The sequence below is a fragment of the Micropterus dolomieu genome, linkage group LG16 (assembly GCF_021292245.1).
Source record: "Micropterus dolomieu isolate WLL.071019.BEF.003 ecotype Adirondacks linkage group LG16, ASM2129224v1, whole genome shotgun sequence".
NCBI lineage: Eukaryota > Metazoa > Chordata > Actinopteri > Centrarchiformes > Centrarchidae > Micropterus > Micropterus dolomieu.
This window is the reverse complement of record NC_060165.1, coordinates 10,856,039-10,873,790: the sequence shown is the minus strand read 5'-3', so window position 1 is coordinate 10,873,790 and position 17,752 is coordinate 10,856,039. Positions and strand designations below refer to the sequence as shown.

Below are 17,752 nucleotides of genomic sequence, written 5' to 3'. Positions count from 1 at the left end.
ATACACAAGTGCAAACAGTTGCACACACACACACACACACACACACACACACACACACACCCAGCATGGCCTGGGGCGATCTGGTTTGTGGTTAAGCAGATAGCATTAACCTTTAGGCATTGAGGGGAGGGAGAGGTTTGTCTAATTGTTGGATTGACTTGGTTGCACTGAGGAGTCCTTTCCTGAGAAAGGCCTTCAAGGTGATGTACTATTTAGTTTAGTGCTACAAGCCACTCCATTATTTAAAACAACATCCTGGAAAAGCCAGTCATGAAAAACACATTTCTTCCATTTTGAGGTTGTCGTGGCTGTGTAAAGGCAGGCGGGAATGGAAGGATAGAGGGATGGATGAATGCATCTTATCCTCCATAGCCACTCATGTCGGTGTCAAGGCGGCGTGGTCACAGAGAAGAGAAAGCAGGCAGGGAAAGAGAAAGTCAATGCTGTCCGGTTACTAAAAATTAAATGACCTTGGGGAGTGGTAACACTGGGATTCTTTCTACAGCTGGGCAGATTTGCTCCACTTAACACCCCATTTCAGAGAGGGGTAAACACGTCCAAGTAGATTAATGTATAGACGTCTGGTAGGGCTAACCAAATGCTCTTCTGTTCTCACAGATACACTCAGAGAGGAGGCATGGAGCCTAAGTGCAGCCTTTATCCATTACAGAATTGGTTAGCTCATGTCGGCTGACTTTGCAACATGAGCATTGATGGACAGTGGATGATAAACAGAATGTGTCCTGTTAATGTATATGTGTGTGTGTGTGTGTGTGTGTGTTTCCCTGCATGCTAGTGATGCCAGTGATGTCACACAGGTCTGTGTGACATCACTGGCATCACTGGCATCACATCAGACTCAGGTTGTTTCAGACATTCCTGAAACTGGCACATAAATTTTTAAAAACACTCTCCTTCTTTCTCAGCTCCATTAAAAACAGAGACAGAGAAAAGGAGAGATTTAAAAAAAAAAAAAAAGAAGTAATTAATGCTACACTGGCTCAATATTATTAGGAACAGTCTTGCATAAAATATAGCAGCTAAACCCCTATAATGCGGACAGTGATGTAATTAAAGACGAATGTGTAATAGAGCCTATTTATAGACTTTAAACTAACTTATCCAAAACGCCAGGCTCACCTCAGGTAAAAGCACAGTGCCATTGAAATTACCATAGAAGACAGGAAGAGAAGCATGCTTATGATACAGTACATGCTGGAAATTGAACCTTGCCCTCAGGTCATGGCAAACTGAAGAACACACTGGTACTGTGGGTTAAATATCAGGCAATTAAACTAACAAAGGGCATAAGGACAGAAAGTGATTTCAGTATAGGAGTGGGGTGGGGGTTGTGGGGTATTTTCAGGTAGGTACTTGAACTCATAAAAATGTGAGATGTGCGAGTCTGTGTATGACACAATTATCTCTCAAATACTGCAGTGAGCGAGTAGGAAGGGATTCTGGGATGAAGGATAACGAGTTCACTTCGTTGGGTGTTTGTGGGTTCCATGGCTGTGGGTTCAGAGTCTGTGAAGTTGGAGGCAGCCTTTCTAACCACTGGCCAGTTAAATTACCATTCAGGTGCGTTTTCAAGGCAGCTTTTTTCTTTTTTTTTTTTACTAATACCATTACCATTTTTCCCTCAACATATTAATAATAAAAAACTACAAACTTTTTGTAACCTTTTACCAACCTGCCTATGGTATTTGCACATTTATATCTTTGTGTATTACACATTTTTTTTAAATAATCAAAACAAACACTAAAGATTTAAATTTTTTTAATAAAAACACAAGTCACCAATGAGCCCTAATAATTGGGTGCATCACCGGTTGCCAGAGTAATTTTTCAGGATTCTGCAATTCTATAAGAACTTACATGTGTACTGATGGGGAGTATCTGGGGCTGCTGTGTCCGTTAGTGTCCAGGTGGTCGAGCGAGCCGTTGAGCTCCTCGTGGGCTGACTGCATCAGGCTGGGGGGGCTGCCGCTCAGCGTACCTGGGGGGCTGCCACCCAGCAGTCCCGGTGGACTCCCGCCCAACAGTCCGGGTGGACTTCCGCCCATCAGGCCGGACGGGTCTCCGCCCAGTAGGCCGTGGCAGCTGCCTCCCATCGGGCCTGTGGAGCCGCTGTTCAAGAGGCCGGGGGTCCCCAGCAAAGGCAGGGAGGTCTCTGCCAGGGCAGCCTGCAGGAGAGAGGTAAAAGGAGAAGACATATTGAGGATTAGTGCTGGTTGGAAGATTAGTTGTTGTTAAGAGGCAAGTAGGGAGTGGTAAGCATTACATGAGGGTAGAGGAACACGGAGGAAGATATGAGGGCATAGTGATATCAAAAGGGGTAAATAGGTTCAAGAGTGTAAAGGGTATGAAGCAGGTAAGGTCTATGGAGGAAGAGAGGGGAAGCATGAGAATGATTTAACATATTAAATATTAAAACACAGCTCCCTTAAGCTTAAGTTTTTTATTCTGTTGGCTGTTTTTCCCCCTGTGACACCTTGCTGACAACTACCTCCCCCCAGCTACCATTCATATACCCTTGTGTAGAGTGGCTATTAAAAAAAGTCCCCCAAAAACTTTACCTCAAAATAATAAAAAACTCCTGACACTTTCGCCTGCTGCGCATTAAAGTTATATACAGTGATTAAATTTTTAAAGTTTTTGCCATGAGCACCTCGCCGGCGTACACTATGAAGCCAAATCATTTATGACAGCTTAGATAAATATTAATGCACATGCCCTTGCATTTGCACATGCAGCTATCAATCTAAGGTGGCTGCCACAGCTCAAAGAAGGGAGAAAGAACGTAAAGAAGGAGGGAGAGTTGCTTCCAGATTCGACCACAGGGTGGCCTTCTGAGTCTGACGGTGTGCAGAAAAGAGGGGGAGAAGGAGAGAGAAAGATAGAGGGAGGAAGGTGTGAGAGGAGAGAAGCGATACAGAAACACACACGCAGAGAAAGAGCTAAAAACTTGCTCTTATGAGTGTGAGTACTAATGTGAAGCGCTATTGTTCACAGCAACCACACTCATTCAGTCACTCAATTGGTCAATCAGTCAGGTAGTAGCCCTGCCTGTCAGTCAAATATACAGGCAGCTGTTGAGTCTGAGGTTCTTTGAGGCTTTTGGTTCATACCTGTAAGCTGGCGTTTAGTGCAGTTCCATAGCCAAGACTGGAGGGCAGGTTCTTAACAAGTGAAGGGCTTCTGGATACATTGTAAGGAAACAAAAAAGAAATTGGTTCACTCTGTAACTTGCTTTGGATGTAATAATGTTATCCATTTAAATAGAAAATATATCAAATCAAAGGAACAAATTGCATAGCAGGGAGACTATACAGAATATAAACAAAGATCCTGATCTCTGATCCTCTAGATGTCATTGACCTTTAGATCTACATCTAAGGAGAGGCGACGTACCCTGTGATCTTCTGCGACCTGCGTTTCTGGTACTCCATCTCATCTACCGTCCACACCGCCCCCTTCACGTTCTCCACACGCACAAAGCACTTGTGCAGACTGAGGTTGTGGCGAACAGCGTTCTGCAGAGACATAACCCACAGGTCAGAAGGATAAGGTAAAACGAATCATATTCATTCATTAGCCATCAAGAAGAGAAAAAAAAGGAAGGCTTGGAAATTGATTTTTTTCTTGCATTTTGAAGAAATTCTTAACATTCACGCACCATTGATTTAATTAGTAAAAATTGAGTGAGAACGAATGCTCTTACAAGTCCTGCACACAGTACATATCAATCAGAGTAAGTAGGCTAAAAGGAGGTAATCAGCATAGCGAATGGCTTATGGTGGTGACAGAAGTCGTAATGCCGGCCTTGATAATGGTGATGTCAGTAACCCTTTCTGCTCCACAAAAGCATTTCTCTTAATGGACACATCGCTTTAAAGATGACAGTGTTGCAAGAAAAAAGACATGGCATCAGGAGGCCCTCGTGTCAGTGTGTATGCGCTTGAGAGTGAGTGTGTGCACGAATTAGGAGGATTAAGGTGAACTGTATCTGACATCTATATGTCCAAATATTCTTCATGTGATGTCACATGCGTACGCGACACAATTACCTCTGAAATACATTATCAAAGCTATATTTAAGTTAAAACAGGATATATCTTACAGGAAACCAGTAAGGTATTAATTCCAAAATAAGGAAACCATATAGAAAAAAATCCCTGTTATTTTAATATGACCATAGTACAATAATTAAAACATGCATCAGACTCTACAAATAATAATCTTGGCTTTAATATCCCTGCCTCTCATATTTATCATCTGCGTTAGCTTGGCATGTCCTGCTCTTTCTCCAAGAAAAAGGGATTCAGAAAAAAAGAAACGAGAAAAAAAAAAACTCATAAGCAGATCTCGCATCTGACCTGAAAATCCCAGGATTTGATTGATCTTAATGCCCATGGCTCCGAATATGATAATTTTAATATTAATGAGCAAATGAGCAGTTTTATTATGCATGCTATATAGTTAGAACTAATAAGCTTCTGGGTGAGAGAAAAAGAGAGAGGAAAATGGGGTGGGGGGGGTAGATTCCTCTTTTGAGCTGAGATATTAAACTACCTTTCATTTCTTTCTTTTCTTTAAAAAAAAAAAACAAACAAATTTTCTCAGTTAATGAAATGACAAGCCCATCGCTGATCATCCCACTAATACTTACAAAGGGAACTGTGGAGCTGTAAATAGATCACCTTGGTTATTGTGCTGGGTAGGAGACGAGATATTTCTAATGTCATTGGGATATCATTGCTATATACAAAGGAAATTTGTTTGAAACAATTAAAAAAATAACATTTAAAAAGGTACATATGCTTGTTGTTGTGTTGTTTTGTGCTAAAAATGTAACAAGAGCCACAAAACATCTGAGAACATATCTTGTCATAACATTGTTAGACAGCAAAACACCGCACGTACTGTACCTAACAAACTGGAAAAGGGCACCGATCTTTTTGCATGCCCTCCTGAATTGGTGATCACACGCCCATGTGCTTATTTGCATCCCAAATCCAAATTAATTCACTTTACTAAATCTAGTGCTGCGCCATGTCTTGCATACTGATAAGCCGTTGGTAGAGTTTTCCCTCCAGTCCTCTGTGCAGCCACAAAGGCTAAAGGCGGCTAACGAATGATGCGGAGGGGCCACAGGATAAAACGCTGAAGACACTGACGCTCAGCGAGGCTTTCTTTATCGGTGCGGAGACACACTGCTGGTTAAAAAAAAACATGTGCTGCAGGAAAGACATTTTTTACCATCTTTGTGGAGGCAGGCAGGACAATAAAGTCGTCGAGACAGATATACAAATGGGCCCTTTTGTGTGGGTAAATAAAGAGTGCTCCCTCCATGACAGGCCAATTCTCACTTTCTTCTCTGCTTTAGTTCCACATGAACACACCCTTAACCCCTCTCTTACACACAGTTTATGCGTTTGCGTATACATGTGAGCTCCTGTGTGCGTGCATCTCTGGCCTGGCCCCTTCACACGACTGAGGGCTGGTTAACAGGCAAACAGCCATCTTTCTTCCTAATTAACCAATGATATGCGAGAGAAGGTGGTTGCAGGAGTAGGAGGTGGGGTGTCTCTCTTAACAAAAGGTGCTGATGATGGAGTGGCTGCTGTATAATTAGTGCGTCAGAGCCCTCTCTTCTCCACGCCAAGCCTCTGCTATTAATTGCACCAAATTAGAAAACGATATTTGAGGCTGAATCATTCTTTCAGCTGTCATTTCCAAACAGAAAAGGCAGAATGGCGGAAAAAATAAATAAGAAGAAGAATGGGCTCTATTCAAGAGTACAAATCGCTCAGGGCTAAGTAAATAATATGCTTTCTTGAGGTTTTATTTTTGACTCCAGTGAGAGGAAGGAGTGGTCTTTACTGTAAGGCAAGTGAAAGGGCACAGCGGGTTGGAGGTGGAGGGTTGCATGGGCGGGGGTCATCAAGGTTACCTTCCAAGTTGCAGCATTGCGTCTGAAGTAGGCGAATGTGCGTGTGAACCAGCTGTAGATTTCATTAAGCGTTAACTGCATGTCGGCAGAGTCCATGATAGCCTGAAATGAGATGACATCAAATAATGGTTTACTAACGGGAGACCACGTAACTGATACACACACACACACACACACACACGCATTGAGAGAGAGAGAGCTGCCATGATTCATGCAGCAATTAATTTTAATCTAATCAGGCAAAGTTAATTTATTTCCCACTCACCTGTCTTATGAGGGTTGCATAAGTAAATGGCGGTCTGACATCTGCGTTCTTATAAAACTCGTAGTTTGGGGCGATCTCTGGAAAAATAAATACTGTGTCACCACCTGAAATAATTGGTAAATTTTATTCCTTTAGGTATTGAATTTACTCAAGGTTTCATCAAATTAAAAGGGGGGAGAAAGAAAGGGGAGAGGTGGGGAGAAAGAGAGGGTGGGGTGGGGGGGTTAGAAGGGGCACATCAAATCAGCATTTTCCATGTCTAACAAAATGCATTTTTAATTAATCTCTCTCGTGAGAGATCTTAAACACTAATACATCCATAAAATGAGATCCGTGTAGTTAGTTAGGGTGCAGCTGAATAATTTATGTGTCTTCACACTAAACACAGAGAGAGTAAATATAAACATCAAAGACGGACCGTTTAAAATGCAAAGCTTAATACATGGAATGTCTTAATGTAATAAATATTGTATTTTTTCACCATTATTTGAACTTAATTAACATTCATGTAATATTTATGCACAGAGGAAGTTCTTGTCTATTTACATATAGAGTGATTAAACACGGGATTGCTTTTATAAACCCACCAGTCATCACACATCAGCAAGACCAACAAGCCTCTGTGGTTGTGTGTGTGCACATGCATTACTGTCTGTGTTAAAAAAAATACCGGAACACCATTATATGTGGAGCATTATTAGTTCTGCAGTACTCAGGGTTGGGGTAGCACATGTAATTAGCAATTTCAACATTAAAATGCCATTAAATATGAACAGAAATTCAGTTTGAAAGGAAAAATAATCTGTGTTCAAGTCAACAAATTCTGATTCAGAATTTGAATCCTTCAAAACAGTGACAATTCAGAAACAGAATCTACATGTGACATTTACTACCCCAGTGTCTTGTATCAGTGTGTGTGTGTGCGCGAACATATTTGTGTATCTGTGTGACGTGCAGTGCTGAGTAGTTGGTCCTACCTGACGACAGAGACATGGAGTATTTGTCCGAGTGGCGGCGGCGCATGGCTCCCATACTGGGGACGTTTGCTCCTCCCAGTACTGATGGCACCTGGGGCATGGCGGCCATGGGTGTGATCGGTGCTGTGGGCGTAGTGGGTGTCTGAGGTAAGTTGGGGGGCGATGCTGAGGGCAAGTTCTTGGACATGGTGACGCTGGACACCAAGTTGAGCTGGGGTGGAGGAAGATAGAGCGCGGGTAGGGAGTGGGAAAGAGACATGGAGTGGCATGGAGAGGGAGGGAGGGGGAGAGGGAGAGAAAAAGAGAAAGAGAGAGGAAGGCATTATTTTGTGGTTTCTCTGACAGAGCCGAGTGTCTGCTCTCTTCCTCTCTAACACAGCTGTGTTTCCACTAACAAGGCTCGTGGAGAGGAGCCAGCCCATCTCCACTAATTACAACCACCAAATTGTATCATAAGAATTCTAATTAGAGCACGCTGTTCAAGATTATCCAACGATCAGCCTCCGTGTTATCCCGGCCCCATCTCTCTTTATCTCTTTATTTATCACTCCCACCCCCCCTCCTTCTCCGTCTCCCACACTACATCCACCCATAATCCTTTTACACTGAAGCAATGAGGTAAAACCTTGTTTGCTGTTGGTGTGAACAGGTCAACATGGGCTGTCTGACTCTTGTCCAGACCCATAACCCTACTCATAACATTACGTTCCACTTTGTTATGATAGGGTGAACCAAAGTTACTATAGTGACTGTAGCACTACTGTGACCCTAATGTAACATATATTGGCAGCATCTCAAAGCCACCCCAGCCGAAAATGCAGCAATGCTATTATAATTGGAACCAATGAGTGGATTATGTAATAAGAGAAAGTATTAACCCCCCTGGATAAACCCAGGTGACTGACCATTCATCCAAGACTCATACTGACTCATCATAAATACCAAGTTGTTGCTGTCTGCTTCTATGATGTCTCATAGCATTGTGCTGGCATCCATTGACATTCAATAGAATATGTTGTCATCATTTTGTCGCCATTTTTTGGTCATGCTCTCCAGTCATCAGCATTTTTGTGATCAAGAAGATCTTATGGCTGAGAGGGATAGAGACCCAGACAAATACGTAGAGTGAAATAGTTTCTATGAGTTAAGATAACTATATCTGAACACTAACACAATAGTATTAGGAACTCATGCCCCCATTTTATACCAAAGCCCGGACAGACCTGGATTTATGTGGACTCACTTCATCATCAACCAGAAAAACTCCTGGGTCACTACTTCAGTGTCAAAAAGGTTATGACAGATAGTTATCAATGCAAACTAAAATTGCGGTACATGGAAAGCAAGCATTAATGAATCTTGACACTAATAGCCTCACGTGATAGACAGACTGTAGTCTAAATCAATTTGTGGATGGACACTTTGATCACAGAACGTACATAATCATCAACCCAACTTGAAGTCATTATTACTCCATGAATGACTGCAGTTAATGTTAATTTACCGCCCGTAATCCGGTGCCACTTGTATATAGCAGAAGTTCATATTCTTTCTCAGCTTAATGTTGAAAAGACACTTGCATGGACAGTTATGATGACTCCAGACGCACTCACATTCACTCCATCTTTGTCCCCCCACTCCTTCAACTTTAGGGACCAGAGAGTGTTAGTCACCTCTGGCACGAATGCCAACTGTGCTCGCTAATCGTCCGGCTTTTCCACCACTTTTGCGTTTGCTTCCCAAATCTCATGTGAGAGGCTCTAACCGACTGGAAAATTCCTAACTGACCTTTTAGTCTCTGCGCTAATTTAGTTGGAATGGTAATGACATCGTTACATATTCAAACCAAATTGCCTTAATTGTGAGTCTACAAGTGGAATGCATCCTTTGCGAGGGGTTTGAATTAAAATCGACTTGAAAGATGTAAGGGAATGGGGGCCGAAGGCATTGAGAGATGGAGGAGCAAGGCTGAGGAGAAGGTATCAGCGGTCATTTGTGGCGTGTGTTGATAAATACGATAAAATGTCAAGTTTGAGAGACTCCAGTGGATGTAGGGGTTTTCGGATGATAATTATATGCCCACTTAGCTGTAATGAGCTGCTACAGCAAGAGGCTGGGACAAAAGCAGGTTGCATATTCAGGCCTCTGCTGAGTACAGAGAATGAGAATGGGGTTGGGGGTTTATGGAAAGTATATACATCTACATATACATCTGTATCATTAGGTCTGATTGATTATATACAGATAATTCTCAGAAATATCTAAGTAAAATCAAAATTTTAAAATATTTTTAAAAGTTTTTTTGTTCTATCTGACTGACAAACGCAAAACATACTACCACTAAAATCCAAATATTAATTAATTTCTCTACCAGTAGTGAGTCATGGAAGAATGTAAAGTGCGCATGTGCACAAATCAGACACTGAACTGTTATATACCAACTGCATTTTCTTCAAAAGGCAATTTGATAAACACCCACATACAGTACAGTCGTCATGTTTACGTGTAGGCATGTATATTTATAATGTTAAAACGCAATATCCTGTCCTTTTTGCCACCTCTCCACCTATGAGACACAGCAAGAAGCGCAGCATTTTAAAAAATAGAATTGATTACAGTCAAAACGGAGGATGGAGGGATGAGAGAGGAGGGAGCACTTCTTGTCACCTCTCCCTCATCTGAATATACACTTAAGGCCGGGTGAGTGGGGGAGAGAGAGAAAGAGAGAGAGAGAGAGAGATCTTATTATTCAGAACTTGCAGCCTTGCTAACTTTGATTCTCATCCATCCATGGCATGGCCAAAAGGTAGCATTTAATGAAGTGCAATTCAGGGAATAAATGGGGTCATATTGGAGACAGCGCACCGGTGTCTTGTATTCGTCTGGCTTTGGCTGTTCATGGACTTCACTAATGAAAAAATAGGACTTATTTTCAGCCCTGATAGGCTAACACAGACTATTCATATTTATCAAATGTCTCTGTTTCTATCCTGCACCGGTGATACTACTGGATGTAAATCCATGCTGCCATTTGAAATCCACCAACCATCTCGCTATTGTTATGTCTATTCACTGTTGCACAGAGGACACAAACACACACACACACACACACACACACACACGTTATTCTACACATCAACTCTTCATCTCAACTCCCCTTAAAAAAAATGGGGGAGCCTTAAAACTGAGGACTTAACTGTTCGTTTAAGAATTCTGTCTGAATTGCCCCCACCATCAAATGCAATTAGCTGCTCTTTCATGTGTGCTTTATGTAATGCAATACTTCATTAGCATCATTCATTCATATTCAGGCATGGATTATAGGCTGCAAATTCTTTATTGGACGAGATGGAACCAGGCTGCTGGAGTTTTGAAGATTAAAAAAAAGCTACACAGAGAGAGAGAGAGAGAGAGAGAGAGAGAGAGAGAGAGAGAGAGAGAGAGAGAGAGAGATATTGAATAATAAAAAGGAGTTTGATTCCTGATGGAATTATGGGATAATTATGCTATCTTGTGATTATCTACATTCTATGATGAGAGGTGATGAGGAAAATTATTCTATTGAAAGCAGGCACTTACTAAGCAGCAGAAACACACTAACAATGTTTTGCTCTCAAATATTTCAAAACTGGAAAGGAAATAATGTTTTTGCAAAAATGTATCATCTTAATGTTAAATTCAAATTCTGGTTGGGAGCAATGCATTTATAATCATCCAATCTAAAAGTAAAAAGGTAAGAGAAAGAAAATGTAGCATGACATCATTTTCCTTCTTCAGTGACCCCCTTTCATCCATTTTGGCTTCCCCCCCCCCCCCTTCTGTAACCAATTTCAGCAGCACTGTGGGTATTTATGTCAACATCACACCATCTTCACCACGCAGCTGTAATTTTCAGGTGTTTGTTGTCAAAATGACATACCTTCTCCTCTCTCATTCCACTTTTGAGTGCTGCTGCGGCCACCGAGCCAAACAGTCATCAGCAGCCAACAGGTTGTTTTGGCTATTATATCTATCACAAAGAAATGACCCTGCATTTTAGCCAAAGACTCCACCACTCTGCCATCTAATACACTTCCAAACTCTATTGTCCTCTTACTGCGCACAATACCTGATAAGGAGCAGATGTAACTTGGTATTACAAATCCCATTCCCCCTTTCATCTTCTGTCACTCACTCTCAAAACTGCTGGGTGGTTAAACTGTTCATTTTCTGTGTGTGGGGCCTCATTCATGGCCAAGCTTGTTTAGGGTAGCCAGAGCAATATGCACTCACTGGTTTGGGAGATGACTTGGGTTCCGAGGGCCGCATGTGCAAGTGGGCCATCATCGCCTGAAGACGCTCACGTTCTTTAGAAAGCTGTTAAGAGAGAAGAAGAAGAGAGTACATTAGAGTAGATTAAAGAGGAGAGGAGAGGAGAGGAGAAAAGGATGAGAATAAAGAATATGAGACACACGATTGGGGAGGTAGAGTGAGAAGAAAGAAGGAAAGAAAAGGTGTGATATAAACCAAACAGTTCTGCTGGTGATGTAAGGAGAATATGAGAGGCTTGGGGAGGGGAGAGGGTGCAGACAGGTCAGGCAAAACAAATAGCATTTCATCTTTTTGTCAATAGCAAAATTTAGGTCAGTGAAGCTCTGACAGTAACAAGCTAGTTGGGCCATAAATTAGGTGGTCCTGAGTGTCTGCTCAAAGTCCTGTGGACACTGTTAGGGGGATGGAGCGCAGCCAGCAGCTGCTGAGAGGTGAAGGGGTCTTACAAACAGGGTGCCAGGTGGCCCCGCCTCCCCGGTCCAGTTAGTGGCCCCAGCCATCGCCTATCATCAATCTAATTCACAGGGAGTGACAGGGACTAGACCATGTGAAGGGCTCACCCCCCCCCCCACCTCACACCCTTAATACACACACACACACACACACACACACACACACACAGAAACAGACAAGCAAGTAGGCGTGCGCACACACACACACACACACACATACACAGAGCTGGGCCTCATTACTAGTGACGGCTCTCGTGGAAAAAAAAAGAAAGGGATGGTGGGAGTAAGGAACGAAAGATAAGGAAGAAAAGAGAAGAGACAACACAGGACAGAAAACACAAGTGCACCACTGTAATTGGTCACACAGTAGCGAAAGCTTCAATATCGTTGTGTTTCAATGAAAAACAAAACACAGAAAATGAAATAATATAAATCCTTTCTTCTACTTTATTTTAATTTTTACATACCAACAAAATTTATTGACTTTTAACACCCCCCCTTCCCAACAAGTTACAGCTGGATATCTTTATAATGTTCATGCTACACTTTTGCCATCATATTCTTAACATTTTCAAGTATTGATCCCATTTCAACAATCATTACTTTATATATGGAGCTCTGACCTAAAATACGCTGCTGTGCAAAGCACGATGGCCTGGTTTCAACTGGCAGACTGAATTTTTCCAGCTGGCACTTTGTTTGAGCCTAGTTTAAACATACATATCTATTTGCTTCTAAAGGAAGAGGACTGGTTGTCGGCAGTGCTGAGTAATAATGTTGCTCAATCAGCGCTCTCATTATCTAGCCAGCATGACTTCTTAATAAGGTCACGCTCCACCTACTGAAAATAGTTCCCTCCTTTTGAGCTTTCTTCAGGTGCAAAGTGCAGTTAATTAACACAGCAGACCGGGAGAGATGCGCTCGCTATTAATTGGAAAGAAAAAGAGAAAAAAAAAAAGAAAAGCAGAGAAAATAAAGCACACGCTTAATTCAATTAAAACAGCCATAATGGCTTTCGTTGTAAGGCCTGAGGATTCCTTTGTTTAGTGGCTTTGTTGAATTCAGCAGGTCCTGCTTGTGTAGAAGTATTAAGCAGACCACAGTATGGCCTTTCTCTCATACAACTTTCAAAAAATAAAGTTTTGGCTGGATGATTAGTCACTTCAATGAGAAAGTTCACTATAGTAAAATGTGACAATGGGAAAATTTAACAATACATATAGCTTTGTTCCAACTCTGCACTAGAGGAAACTTACTTGTATTTCCAGCTGCTGTACAACTTGCATTTGGACTCTACACTGGGCCGTGCTCCGATCGTCGAGGGCATGTTCACTGTTCAGGTGCCTGGAGGTGGAGGGAGGGACAGACAGACAGAGAGACAGAGAGATGTTATACACCAACTTTAAAATCTATCAAATATGTCTAAGCTAGCAGAAGACAACCCATTATATTCATTTTCACCATGATCATTATTGTGGAGGATGATAATTACAATATCAACTTCACCACTGTTTTGTTTAAATGATAATATTTCTATATTGGGACAATTATCTATAGGATCCTGTTAGGAACCATTGTTCCACTCTGAAATGAGGTAATTAGAAATAACATGAAGGTGTGTGGTGCCATGTTTAACATGACAATAGGCCTGTGTCAGTTTAGATGGCTAACTTCAGTGCCACCCGGCGCGCTGCTTTCTACAGAGAATAAAAGATGCTAGCCCAGCAGAACGGCTTTGTCTCCTTCGTTTACAGAAAACAATACACACAATTTAACACCAGCAACATTTGACACACAAAGGCTCTTCAGCTGAAGGTGCATTATCCGGCAGCAGACATATTAAATGTATCTGGTGTGTTCGCCTCATTAGAAGAAAAAGGCAGCCAGACAGCCATAACAGTCAATGAGGGTTTTTGTCTTGATTGGATTTCGTCTGTAGGACACAAAAGAGCCTCACCATTAAGATAGACCTTTATTCCTGGTAAAGCACACATACGCAGACAAACGCACACAAATATGGGGAGAAAAGGAGTTTCTAAAGTGTTGTGATGCTGGGTAATGAGCCACTATCTAAATGATCATTGGTGACAAACTCACAAAGCAAGCTTTGAGGAGGCATGCTTATGAAATGCCAGAGCTGCCACTTTATCTCCAGTAATTATAGGTTAGCTTGCAGACCCTTCAATGATCATTTACAGCACTGCCTCCAGTGCATTAGAAGGAGTACAAAATCTCTCTCTCGGGTTTCATTTTTTCTAAGAACACACACATACACACTCTCACACATACATTATCATGAACTTGCACAAACACTGATTGGCACACAAAAAGTGCATGCATGCAAACACACACTCATACACGAACGCCCCGAAATATACACTCCCACCACATATTCCTGTATTATCTTCCCTAACTTCTTGTTTATCTGCAATGTGCAAAACAAGAACTCATTGAGCCGGCTTCCCTTGGCCTGCCAATCAAAAGCTGAATAGAACATTTGTAATCACAATAGCTCTGTACCTTTCAATTACACTGCACACATTTAAAACCATTCCATCTCATCCCTGCTTATACTTTTGTAACCATTTCAGGTCTAATGCGCAGAATTTTTTTTATTATAAATCAAGGATGAGGTAGTATTAAAACAGGAGGGGTGGGTAGTGGGATGGATGAGGGATAGCGGCAGAGAGGGGAGGGACGAACTGGTGGATTTCTCCAGCCCTGTGCCTAATTGCTGTTTCAGAATGTGCATGCAAAAAGGGGGCATTACATTAATCATTTAATCACGTTCCTCGCAGGATGAGGGAACTAATGTTGCAAATACCCTTTTCATTTCACTGCCCATAATGCTATCTTATGCACTTGATGTATGGCGTGTGTCATGAATTACAGCTGCTTCAAAAGCACAGAGCGGCCTGCTCGCTGTCCCTGAAGATACCTCATTACAAAACAAGAGAGGGGGAAAAAATCTTTCTTAAGTTTGCCTTTCATCGACAAGCAGCTTGTTTTTATTTTATTTTATCAATGCGCGTGTGTGTGTGTGTGTGTTTGCGTGTGCTGAGGCCTCTCGAACCGCCCTCCAGCCAGTTCTTTTCCTGCACACACACTTACACCTTCCACTGCTGGCCAGTTATCAAGGTGATTACAGGCAGATTACTGCATGCATTTATGAAATATTCAAATGGCAGCATGTCCTACTGTGCATTAATAACGCCACACAAAAAAAGGAAGAGGAAGGGGGCCACTGATGGGCGGACAGAAAACAATGAAAGAACACATTATTTACTGACATGAAGTACTGAAAGAAATACTTTGTGTTTCTCTCCTGTCTGTCTTCTGTAATTCCTGTAAGTCTTTTGGTTGCCTTTAATTATAAAGACATCTAAATAATTTATAGGTGAAAATATAAGAACAACATTAATATGGAGGGAAAAAAACTGAGTCAAAGTGACTCATCTTAACTGTAGCATCCAGGTGTAATCTTTTAAACATAGAGGTGGAGGATACCCGGCTCCCTGTCAGGCCTGGCTGGCTACTGTTTATGTTTACTGTTCATGCCTCATTTTAGAGGAACATTGATTTCTGCCTTGAAGAGGGAATTACTCTTGTGATGAAGGCCTTGTGAGAACAGGGAAGAAAGGAGCGAGATGGAGATTGAGAGATGTAGCAAAGGTAGAGAAATCAGAGCAAATAAAGAGACAAAGAGACTGATAAATAGAGGGGGAGGGGGAGGGAGAGGTGAGACACAGCCTGGGCTTTTTTTCAAACCCCAGATAAAGATTTCTTTTTTTATTGGATACTGCAGTTTCGCTCTTCTTTTGAAGAGAAGGGAAATAAACATCTCAAAGGTTTTCCCCCACAGCTGTGTATATGAATATGTATAGGCCATCAACGTCCACTAAGGGCCCAATAATAAATCTACTCAAGCCAGCATATATGGATGAACCATTTCTGCTAATTGTCTGTGTGTATTATCAGGGGCCAGAAAGGCCCAGCAGAGAACAGCAAGTTAGGCCCCCTAACTGTCTACATGTGACACACAAACACACCCACACTAATTCAGTCAAACTAGTGTATACACACACAAAGAAAAGTAACTACACACATACTGTACACCTACTAACGTGCATAAACAAGAATATATATACACAAGCATGCATATATACACACATACATACATACATACATACACACACACACACACACACACACCCTCCCCATGGTGGTGGCGCATAAGTAATGCCCTCCGTTTTAAAGGTCTTGTCACAGTGCAGCAGACATGTGGAGGGGTAGAGGGGAGCTCAGCTATCCAGGGGCCGGGGGCCTGCCTGCCTGCCTCCATAGAGTGTGTGTGTGTGTGTGTGTGTGTGTGTGTGTGTGCGTGCGTGTGTGTGTGCGTGTGCGTGTGTGTGTACGTGTGTGTGTGCGTGTGTGTGTGTGTGTACATTATATAGAGACGAAGACACTTGGCTGCTGCCTTGTGGGTTTAATTAGCAGTGGGTTACAGACACCAACGTTCAGGTTAGCGGCTGAGCTTGCCATTTTAACATGGAGCCTGCCTTCCTGCCAGTAATAAGGAGAGCAGAGTGGTGACAAGTGGTGAGGAGTTAAGTGTGTGTGCGTGGGAGTAAGTATCTGTTTATGTGTAGATAGACTTTTTTCTTATTGAGGTGGGAGGACACTGATACAGGTGAAAGGCCAAACTAGGTGGGATAAGACATGTATATAATGAGAAAACATCAAACTGGATTTGATAATCATGTTGTTGTTGTTATTTAAGCTGAGAGAAGTGTGAAGTCAGGAGTGATTTAAATCAGTTAGTTTTTGTATAGACCGCTATACTAAGAAGGGTGTTTTGTACGTACAAATATGTCTTTTTACAACTATACAAATTATACATGTGAAGTGACTAAATGTTCAAGCATTTATTGCATTTGCTATTATTTATGTTTACCATCAAGGCTCCCCACAAAAATAGATCCAGCACATGCACTATTAGTATTAATGTGTCTTCCTCATGTAACTAACACACACACACACACACACACACACACACAAACCCCAACACCCACCACTTAAGAAACATCCCTAGCAATATTATTTCATTTTGAACTTCAGAGAGCTAATTCAGGGTGCCAGCCACCTCGCGGCTACCTTTTCCAGGTGATAACGCTTAAAAGCACACTGAAGAGCTATTAAATGCTGATCTTGACAAGTTTCTTCATGCAACAAAACAATAGATGACTAAACGTGTCACCGCCGCCGAGCTGAGCTCCTGCAGCGAGCTACGAGACGCCAGCTCTGACTTGCCCCCCACCCTCTCTCCCCGCACACGTAACCCACCAACTACCACAATCTTAACTGTCATCTAAATCTGACAAGCGCTTTATGTAACCCCGTTTAAACTGTGCCTGTGTTTGTGTGTGCACGTGCACTTCGTGTGTGTATGTAGCCGAGTGGCATCTCCAGAAACATAAAAGGACTCCCTCTGACACAGACAATCACTGCTCCAAGGCACGCCACCGAGCAGCCATCTTTGTTCTGATGACGAGTCTGCCTTCTTTGTTGGTGTCTGTTTTCATGTGCTGGCTGGGTTACAGTATAGAGCCAGCCTCTGACTTGCAGGGATATGTGTGTGTGTGTGTGTGTGTGTGTGTGTGTGTGTGTGTGTGTGAAGGGCTGAAGCAAGACAATGTTCTGTTTTGTAGCAGCCAATGTTCTGGCAAGCATTCTTACAAAACTGTCTGCCAACCTGTGTTCTCACTTTCAAGTCGGAAAGCTACCTGTTCTC

General features: G+C 42.2%; 1 protein-coding gene across 4 annotated transcripts in view; it reads right to left on the bottom strand.

The window, feature by feature from the left end:
• Positions 1-17,752, bottom strand: part of foxp2 (forkhead box P2) — a 104,224-nt gene that overhangs the window by 12,081 nt on the left and 74,391 nt on the right. For 3 of the 4 annotated variants that reach the window (XM_046072069.1, XM_046072068.1, XM_046072067.1), the window contains 8 exons: positions 13,218-13,305; positions 11,471-11,554; positions 7,199-7,409; positions 6,222-6,325; positions 5,957-6,058; positions 3,415-3,536; positions 3,132-3,201; positions 1,841-2,186 (listed from right to left, as the gene is read on the bottom strand). In XM_046072069.1, the coding sequence (XP_045928025.1) occupies positions 1,875-2,186; positions 3,132-3,201; positions 3,415-3,536; positions 5,957-6,058; positions 6,222-6,325; positions 7,199-7,409; positions 11,471-11,554; positions 13,218-13,305 (1,093 nt within the window). In that variant the 3' untranslated portion in view covers positions 1,841-1,874. Of the gene's footprint in view, positions 1-1,840; positions 2,187-3,131; positions 3,202-3,414; positions 3,537-5,956; positions 6,059-6,221; positions 6,326-7,198; positions 7,410-11,470; positions 11,555-13,217; positions 13,306-17,752 lie in introns of those variants that run through there. The other variant, XM_046072070.1, reaches the window with a different exon arrangement.